Below are 10997 nucleotides of genomic sequence, written 5' to 3' on the forward strand. Positions count from 1 at the left end.
CACTGACTATACCAAACTAATAATAGATACTCTTTTTTGCGCGTTGCGTTGGTTATATTTGGAGAGTTTCTAGAAAATTCAGATTATGTAACAATATGTTTATGTACACACACATATATTATTGATTATTTTACTCGAGAATCGTCTACAACTTTAGAGAATAGGCGAGAGTTTCACAACACATACTTAACTGTATAAGTTATGTACACTTGTAAATATAAATATAATTCAAGCAAACATCGATATTAAAATAAATATATAATAATAAATCTGTCACAGATTTAAAACTTGATCTGTTAGTCATGGATCTTCTCTGAAATAGGCCCGCAAGTCTGCAGACTTATAACGCTAGAAACCGGTTTTTGATACCCGTGGTGGGCAGAGCACATATAGCCCATTGTGAAGTTTTATGTTTAAATACAAGCAAACAAACCCGTGAAATAGGTATATTTTTGGTTTCCGTTTACTTTGTCCAAAATGACATAACAGTTCTCTTTTCATTGGCATCATATTAGTCTCAGTCGTTATATCATGATATACATGAAACTTATGATTTCTTTTATTTTCTTTACACTTAAAAAATGCAAACTTCTATACAGTCCAGAGGATATCAAGTTGGATCTTACAACAGGAAACTAATGGCTAATTCTTCGTTAATTATCAGATTTTATCTTATGCTCAATGTTTTTGAAAATATTAATATTTTTGGATCTGCATGCACACCTTCTTCAAATACAGAATCAAATGTTAGGGGAGGTTACTATTTCGATTTTTGAATCCGTAGCTAGACGATATCAAAAACGAGCTTTTGATCACAGCTATAGTTAGCTAAAAAAAAAGGTCGGTTTTAAGTTGGATTTTTTTTTTTTTGCTTTTATTGTGGTAATGTTCCCGTGGATATTCTACATTAAGGTGTTCAAAAATGGTAATTGTAATAATAGGCTAAGCAGCTGAAACCAGAAATTTAACTGGTATTTTGTCTGTGTCATTGTGAGATATGGAATATGATAAAGATATGTGTAGCACATATTCGACAGTGCTGTTGTTTAGATTGCTGTACATTATGGTCCCAGAAGGGGACCAGCAAATGTTAGTTACATAGGCATAGGTACGCATAAATATATTAAAAGGGACAACAGTCCTTTGTTGTAAGGATAAATATTAAGGTGTAATTTTTTTCTAAACGAATAAAGAGTAACTCACGCACATATATATATATATATAAATGTATTTTTCTAAAATCGTGATATTTGACTTTTTCTTTTTTAATTATATTCCTTCAAATTTCTAGTACAATGCTCAGATAACAATAAAATAACCAAAGTTTTCTATATTCTATAAAATGGCGTCCATCAGTTAATGGCAATAAAAACAAATGTCCGGTAACCAGTCATATGATATGAACTGCAAATGTCTGCCAGAAAATTCTAGTTTCAAAAATACATATTTTAGTGCTACGGACTTTGCAGTTCAATAAAATGATCAGATAATATATATTTATAGTAGAGACGAGTGATGAGGTTTTAAATTTTTTTATTTAAAACACAAAACAAATAACAACGTTTCGACCTTTTTAGGTCATCATCAGATTAAAAATGACTTTTGAAAAAGTGATCGTTATTGATCATCAAAAATTATTAACAATTTTCCTCTCATTTAAGGATCTCTCTTTTGGATGGCTCCTGAACACCTTAGAGAACCTTTTCCTACGAAAACAGGTTCAAAAAAGGGCGATGTTTACAGCTTTGCCATTATACTTCAAGAAATGATTACTCGATCAGGACCATTCGAATCAATGGAAAGGCGAGGGCGCAACAAGACAATTCTAGATCCTGAAGGTAAGTTATTTACACTAATAATACCAGTTGCCACAAAAAAATGTAGAGATACATTTGGCATAATTTCAAGTGGCATTTCACGAAAGTAAAATAAGTATAAGGAAATTTGATTTTTAAATAGAAATTTTGGACCGTGTCAGAATGGGAACAACGCCACCATATCGCCCAGAGATCGCCTATGATGAATGCTCAGCTGAACTAATGGACCTGGTTCGCGCGTGTTGGTCGGAACTACCAGGATGTAGGCCTAGTTTCGCAGAAATTAAACTTCAACTCAAGAAAATCACCAAGTATGTATAAAGATGAATGAAATATACAAATAAAATGTGTTGGTTTTGTTGTATGTTAAAAAAAATCTATAAAACGCATATGTGACTAAACTACTGCTCCTGACCATATGAATATTACATTATTGTGCAAATGAATATTTTAAGATTTTGTATATATATCTTACATTTTAGTAGTAAGTTTTCAAACCCACGTGTTTTTGGACTAAATGTCTGGGGTGAAGAACACATCATTTACTTTCTTAAAAAAAAAAACCAAATGACATTTGATATAAAAACGAAAGTTTGTAGAGTCTTAATACGTATAAATCATTCGCCTAGGCTGTCCAGATTTGCACGACACTTGAGTAATACTGAAATTTCGAGTATAACCTTTCATTACTTACCAGTATCAGCAAAAGAAAACATTCGAAAAAAATAATAAAAGAGTATTTGAAAATTTTCATAAACTTTACCTCAATTAAATCTAAGTTTGATCAATGGAGAAACATTAAGCGTCACTCGATGGATCAAACGTCTCCAATACCCATGAAACAACAAATTACATTTCAATATTACAACAAAAAGGTTGAAGCAGAAAATAGTTTACTCCGAACAATGATCGTGGTTTAATGAAAAACAGTTCCTTACACAGACATGCTAGCTACATATTATGAGAAACATGTTTAAAAATATAATATCCATGTAGTTTTGAATCATTTTAAAGCCATTGTATAGCATCCTGAATTAATCTAGGTTAATCAGCAACGTGAAGAGTGCATTTGGTGCCCGGGGGCAAAACATAATTTGGCGCCCCCCCCAAAAAAAACTCTCAACTCATGTGTTCACAAAACTGCTAAGCTTCCTATCAACTAAGAGACGTCAGTAAATTTTAATCAATCTAACACTGAAAACCAATGAATTTCCTCCCTAGGCATGATATTTCTGATGATATATTAATATTTGATGTCAAGCATAACACACACATTTTAATAGTTTTGGTTTTATGGGAACAGATAAATTCTGGATAAACTGGTTGTTAATTTGGCGCCCCCCCCCGAACCTGGCGCCTGACGGCAAATACCCCTGCATCCCCTTCACTACGCCTCTGAGGTTAATCTGAGTGTGTGAATAATATTATGTCATTTATCCCAATGCCATTATCAATATTATAAACCTTTTAATTACTATATTACAGATTTCTTTTCATCAAAGGTACATTTGAAAATAATCTGTGAAGAGGCCAAATAAGTTATTTGATTCAATGCACCCTCTTCCGTAGACTACAGTTTCACCTATTTAAGGCTCGTCAGCACAATTTGGGCCAGGAAATTAAAGAAATACGGTTAAGCCTCTTATAATGGTGATGTGTACATAATATATGTGGTGTTTTGGGGTCCTTTTTAATTCACCACATATGGTGCGACGAAACAAAGAATGCAGTAGCCTTCTATCACATATTATGTTTTTAATTTGAACTTTGTTGAAAACAAAAAAGAAATCTCTAATATAAACATTAAACATTTGGTCAGCTATATAATATCGAATAATAAATTATGCATAGTGTCATAATATTAGTTACACACTAAAATTACTTTAGGTTACTATATGGTAAGTTAATATGTTCGGCCGGATATGGCCTAATGGTTTAGGCGTTCCATTCGCAACCTGAGGGTCGCGGGTTCGATTTCCACCAAATATTCTCGCCCTTGCAGCCGTGGAGGCGTTATAAAGTGACGGTCAATCCTACTATTCGTTGGTAAGAGAGTATCCCAGGAGTTGGCGGTGGGTGGTGATGACTAGAGAAAGCATTCCCTCTAGTCTTACACTGCTAAATTAGGGACGGCTAGCGCAGATAGCCCTCGTGTAGCTTTGCGCGAAATTCAAATCATACCTTAGGTTAGTTGATCCAAGTTGTGCTGATGAGCTTTGAATAGGCAAAACTGCAGTCAAGCAGAGGATACGGCGAATAAAAAAATATGTTATGCCTCTACATCACAGATTATGTTTTCAATTTTACCTTTGGTGGAAAAACAATAAATCTGTAATATCATGTTTAGGACTAGTTTTCTATATTACTTATCCTACACATGTTGGATGGATAAGAGCAGGATTAGTATATTTACAATAGAGATCTTTACCTGGAAATTCAAGAAAGTTCGCCATGTAAAAAAAATATAGTTAGTCATTTGAGTATTCGACATAGGAAATGCTCAGGATAAAAATTTCCAATAGAAATGCATGAAATAAGGAAATATATGTATATCACAGTAACACATTTTACTTCAAGATATTTTTCTCACAGCAAAATATTTTACAGCAAATTTCTAACATTTCTGTCACGATTTGTTCAGCGACAAACTTTCACACATAAATTTCTTTTCAATAGTGAACCCTTCCTCGGAGAACTTTACTGATATGCCTTTTAATGATGTTTAAAATATTTGTTTCATCTAAACGTTGTTGATTGGTCTTAAAGAAATGGGACAGATATGTTAATTCTAAATTATTAGTATCTCGAAAGATACTCTAACTTGACAACGAATAAGGCTCTAGAAATTCTGCATATTGATCAATTTACAAACTTTACAAATAATATTACCTGTATAAAATATAAAAATCAGGTTTCGATACTCGCGGTGGGCAGAGCAAAGACAACCTGTTGTGTAGCTTTGTGCTTAACGAGAAACAAACACACAATGGATAATATAATGAACTTACGGAACACAGAAATTCTTTGATTGATAGATAAAACATAAATAAAATATAACATATGAACAGAAAAGCCAGCTTTTGGGTAGAAGAAAAACTATTTCTGATTTTATGTTTATTGTTGGAAGTTGTACAAGTAAGTTTTCTAAGTTTACGATGGAGCTGTGATGAGATGTGAATGTCTGCTTATTGAATTTTGCACAAAACTACCGAAGGAGTATCTGCGCTGGCCGTCTCTAATTTTGAAATGACAGACTGGAGGGAAGGAAGCTTGTTACCACCACCCATAGCTAACTCTTTCGTAGCCTTTTACCAACGTATAGTGGGATTCCGCTACAGCGGAAAAGGCGAAAATGATCAATGCCGTGATTCGGTCCCTCAATTTGCGATTCGAGCTCCTTAACCACCAGGTTTTGTTAAGCAAAATATAAACGAAACTAAGTATTGTTAATGACTGGAATCAATATTCCTGCCCCCCCCCCCAGTGGCACAGTGGCATGTCTGTGGACTTACAACGCTAGAAACCAGGTTTCGATACCTGTGGTGGGAAGAGCACAGACAGCCCATTGTGTAACTTTGTGCTTAATTCCAAATAAACAAACAATCAATATTCCTTTCTTTACATAGTTTTCTTCACGTGATAACTTCCAAAAAGTCCATTTCCTAGAGTTAATGCTTTAAATGTTAATATACAGAATATATCACTTAACTAAAACCAAGCTAAGAAATTTTCCAGGAGGTGTTAAAAGTGCTTGAATTCTAGGATATTTAAAATGGGTCGGGTGTGGAGTAATGTGAATCCGAAGGTTCGTGGTTCGCGTTAAGTTGCCGCAATTCTGGTTTCAAAATTTAAGAGATAATTATAAGAGTGATGGTCAAAACACACTATTCGATTAGAGTGGCCTAAGATATGACAGTGAATACTGCTGATGAATCGCCTTTCCTGTAGCCTACCAATACAATTCGTTATATTATGTGGAGCTTTACCAAAATTAAGGACGGTTAGCGCATACAGTCTTTGTGTGGCTTTACGCGAATGCTGGAAACAAAAAATTAAGTTTTTTTTTTTAGATCATGCTAAGTATGTTGTTTCAAAATAGAATATAAAATGTAAATATTTGATTAAGCAGCTTAATTCCAACTACATCAAAGCATGAGATTATGTGGAGCTTTACAGAATTGTAAATACTATAGAGAGGAACTACCACGTAGAACTACATAAATATAACAAAGAGTGCTATAAAGAAGCGAAGGAGTGGCTTTTTATGTAAAATGTGAGTTACATCTTGTTTAAGTTAAGGATATTAAAGCTTTTAGCTAAGAGATTGAATCAGTTTGAGTTTCTGTTAGTGGTCATAAAAGGAGTACGCTTTTAGTTGGATTTTGTTACAGACTATCGGAAAAAGCTAATGAAATTAAATTGAAACTCTACATTGAGATAAAGACTTCATTTGGCTATAATATAGGATACAGATTGGGAAATACTATAGTCAAGTTATATGGGAAACATATTTTTAGAAATCGTTCCGTATGGTTTTCTTCACCAATAAGGCGGGAAAACTACTAGGAACAATGTATTTTAGGTTTATTGCTAATTCCTAATATAAAAGTTTCTGATAGAGTTGAAAAAAGCAAATTTTAAAAGGATGAGAAAATAATTATCTGCTGTGAGATAGGCAACTGAATTAATTGGTGATACTAATTAAGTGTGGAGAACTTCGAAAATAAAATTTCAAAAATATTCATGATACGCATGTTCCTTGTATAAAAAATGATGGCTGCAAATGAAAAAATCAGGGATAAAGGATAAATTAAAGAAAAGCATTATAAATTTATGAAGCTTAAACTGAGTGCAATAATGAGAGATTTGGAGGATTATAAAAGATGAAGATAGTTAATAGTTCGTTGAAAGTGTAAAAATTAATAGTAAAGATTTCTTCAAATACTTTAAGGGTAAACAAAATGTTAGGATGGTCTTTGAGGGATGGTACAGGATGTTTAATGATGATAGGATGGCTGGATTACTAAATTTTACATTCTTTCTTCAGTTTTTTTACTAATGAATATTTACGCAATATTCCTCATTCTAAACAGCTGCTAGATGAAAATAACATTAAACAAGGTGATCACATTAATGCTGAGCTTGTTAAAATAATTAGTAAGTTTAAAGAATGTTAAGGCTTTTGGGCAGATAACATTTACTGAAGGGTTTTGAAGGAGGATAATAATGAGATATGTGAGGCACTTTCTATTTTATTTTCTAATTCCGCGAATAGTGGGAAGGTGCTAGAGGATTGGAAGTTGGATAATGCTAGTCCTCTTTTAAAGGGAGGTGATAAAAATTGTCCTGGAAAGTATAGGGCTGTTTATCGTAGGGCAGTGGAAAAAGTTTTGGAAAGTCTAAAGAAAAGGTGTTTTGTAAGATGATTTGACTTTTTCGAAAAGGTTATTGCACATGTAAATGAGAGCACGGGTGTAGATTTGGTGCATCTGGACATTCAAAAAGCATTGGACAAAGTGCCACATAAAAGGCTTGTTATAAAATATCTCTCTAGGTGTGGGATATAGGTTGGTTCATTGGATAAAAAAAGGGCTGGATGGCACAGGATTGTTATAAATAGCATTCAATCAAACTGGGTTAATGTCACAAGTGGGGAATCTCGGTGTTAGGACCTTTGCTCTTTTTTATTTAGGTTAACAACAGAGATGAAGGAATGACCTATAGTGTTTAAATTTGATGACAATATTAAAGTTTTGGGTTTTGCTGGTTGTGAGGATGCTGCTGCTTTACAAAAGGATTTGGAATATTTTTTATTTGAACGCATAAATGGCACTTGGTTTTTAATTATAATAAATGGAATGCAATGTGTGTGAGATATAACGATTTGAATTATGGGTGGAAATTTGATGGGAATAGCCTTAACAGTGTTATGAAAGAAATGGGTCTTGGTTTTCTGGTGGATAAGTCTCTTAAACCATGTAAGCAATGTGCTGTTTCTAGTGCCTGGGAAATAGGATTTTAGATTCTATCTACAAAAATATTCCATACAATGTTATTGTATAATTCATTGGTTAAGCAACATTTTGAATACTATGTTAAGTCTTGGGTTTCTTACTTTAGAAAGGACATTGAATTGTTCGCAAAGGTTCAGAGGAGGGTTAGGATGGGGATAGGTTAACATCTCTGAAATTGTTTTTTGTTGAGAAAAAGAAAAAGAAGAACTAGAGGTGATATGATAGAAGTGTTTAGCATTGTTAAAATGATTGATAATGTTGATACATCGTCTTTTATTTCTACTTAAATGTCAGAATGGTAAGACTAGGGGACATAAATATGAATTTTGTAGTGTAGGAGTCATCTTTACCAAAGACAGTTTTATTTTCAAAACACGGTGGTTGGCTTTTGGAATATGTTTCCTTCAGATGTGGTAGATGCAATTAATTTAAGGGAGTTTAAGTTAGGGCTTGATGAACATCAGAATGGTAAGAGCTGGCTTTGAGTATTTTATTTTTATTTCAGAGTTTAGTATAGCAGTGATAGAACGGCCTGGATAAGCCAATAGGTTTCTTGTTGTCGTTAAGTTATATACATACACACACACACACACACAGATATATATATATATATGTATAACAGCTCTATAGTCGAAAGAACATATAAATATTTGAATAGATTTCGAACTTTACTTTTTGACTTCATTAAAGTACCAGTTATTATAGATGGTGTAATATTATCGATATTTCTATTTTATCTGTGATTTGGTACAAAATAGAAACAAAAAGAATAGGATTATTAGAAAATCTACTGTGTAGTTGGTCTAAGAAAAAATATCACAAGTTTTGGTTATATACGTTATGAACCTGATTTTATGATGTTGTCTGGCTCTTTGGTTTGTGAATTTTGCATACTACGGCTACATGAGCAGAATTGGCTGGCTTCTTTACCTCTAAATGTTACCTGCTAAGGTCATCTGGAATATTTCACAGTATCTAGATTATAGATTATATTTTTAAGCTCACACAAAAAATTATACTATATTTGAAAACAAAACGTACATTCTCTTTGTACAAAGACTTGTAGAAAACTTTGCGTTTTTTATGTTTCCAGAGGTGCATCCAATAAAAACTTACTTGATAACTTGCTGGCCAGAATGGAACAGTATGCTAACAATCTTGAACAGCTGGTCGAAGAGAAATCTCAGTCACTAATTGAGGAGAAGAAGAAAACGGATGAGCTTTTGTGTCAGCTCCTTCCAAGGTTGGCACAATCTTATACTCGTAATTACTGAATACTATGGGCTATTACTAGTACAAAACGTTTTTAAGCTACTAACATTTAAGTGTTTCAACGTTTATCACACTTAAATGGTTCTGCTCTACAGATCTTCCAGTTTCCATCTCTTGTATCTCTAATATTAATATTGTTGTACTGCGCATAACATAATTTAGTATTTGAAAATGCTCTAAAGTGTATGAAAGCAGTGTTGATTTCAAGTTTATTTATAGATATAATGATTACATCATATAATTTATTCTACCTATTTTCAAATATCATACCCCACCTATTATAAATTATTGCCACGTTTTCTATCTTCATGTGTTTTACCCTTCCGATTAGATCAGATTACTACTTCTCTGAGGATTTCTTTTTGATAAAAGTTTTATTTTTTAAGAGTGATAAAATTCAATGAGCTTCAACTGAGATCTACAAATTTCTAGTTTACATTTTTTATTTGTACTGTGATGAATGTCTGTTTGAGATTCATTACAATTTTACAAGTTTTGAGGATGGATTTGATAGAAAACACAACTGCTGCAGATACTTTAAAAATTAATTTTTTTCTTATTTTATTTTAAATTTATAGAGGTTATTACATAGATGTTTAAGTTTACTTTCTAACATAAATGAAATCTAGTAATTTCATTTGGTTGATTTATACACTTTTTTAGGATTTTACTACAACGTTTTTCCTTACTGTAAGATAAGGTAATGAAATATTGTACATATTTATTATCTAGATGAGGTGTTTGTACTTATGCTCCAAGTAACTCTTTCATATGGAATCTTTAAAACTTATTTCATTTTTCTTAGTTGAAAACAATGTTATATCTGAAAAGAATGTTAACAGTTAACTTACAACATCTCTCTTGAAACATCTGCTACCCTAACACCACCACAAAAATTTAATCTTTAATGCGTTTTATAAAAAAGTAAATAAAATGATAAGGATAGCTTAATTATCAGTTAAGAATACTGTATTATAAGTTACACTTATTATGTCAAACACTCTTGAAAGTTTTCTCAATGTTTAGAAAAAGGTGCTATTGATAGAAGATCAACTCTCTCTATGGATGATAGTCTACTTTTCGTAGTTTAAGAGGCGGATATTTGAAGATTTTAACAAGTTATTCATCTACAGTTTAGAATATTTTACAATGCTTTTTCAAAAATATTACAGTCCCATAAACCATCAGTTTCCTAATTTTTTTATTACCTTGCAAATATAGAGCGTGGAAAAAGTTAAGCCATGACCAGTGGCGTAGCAAGGCTTCTCAGTACTCGGGGTCAAAGACACTTTTGGCGCCCCCACCTCTGAAACGTTTTGATTATTTGTTTTGTGACACATTACCCACTTAATGACAATAACATAAATAATTAATTACCAGCTTACACAGGCCTAAAATAAAGTCACAATATAACATCTCACGATATCACAACTGTAAACCTGGAACTAATGACTAATTGTACTTACATAATTTTTAAACCATTTTGATATTTATGTCATGTATTGTTCAAAGTCACATAGATAGAGTAATCTTTCAAGCATGCAGAATAAATTTCTGTTATATCCCTAGTTTGAAACTTATGCGTTATATGAGTCACTTGTGGTGTACATGGATTATAAAATATATTGATAAAATACTACTTAAGTTTACAAATAACAAATTTTTATTAGTTTACAAAACTGTACATATACTTAACAAGATCTTGTACAGGTATCATTCTGATATTCATGGTTACATTATATGAACCTTTCGTGCTTTTGCTGCTGCAAATGCATCAATTAAACTATCAAAATTTAAGGTATTAAGTACGTCTTTTTCAATACTTAATATTGTTAAGCTACTAAATCGTTCTTGAGTCATTGAGGTTCTCAAGTGTGTAAGAATTAATTTTAGC

At 32.5% G+C, this 10997-nt stretch overlaps 1 protein-coding gene across 1 annotated transcript in view; it reads left to right on the top strand.

Annotated features, from left to right (window-relative positions):
• Window positions 1-9094, top strand: part of LOC106471869 (atrial natriuretic peptide receptor 1-like) — a gene marked incomplete at both ends in the record, with an annotated part of 69116 nt that extends 60022 nt beyond the window's left edge. The window contains 3 exons of the mRNA XM_013932495.1: window positions 1662-1838; window positions 1960-2128; window positions 8925-9094. Of these exons, the coding sequence (XP_013787949.1) occupies window positions 1662-1838; window positions 1960-2128; window positions 8925-9094 (516 nt within the window). The remainder of the gene's footprint in view (window positions 1-1661; window positions 1839-1959; window positions 2129-8924) is intronic.
• Between the last annotated feature and the right edge of the window lie 1903 nt (window positions 9095-10997).

Source organism: Limulus polyphemus, unplaced genomic scaffold, assembly GCF_000517525.1.
Source record: "Limulus polyphemus unplaced genomic scaffold, Limulus_polyphemus-2.1.2 Scaffold4926, whole genome shotgun sequence".
NCBI lineage: Eukaryota > Metazoa > Arthropoda > Merostomata > Xiphosura > Limulidae > Limulus > Limulus polyphemus.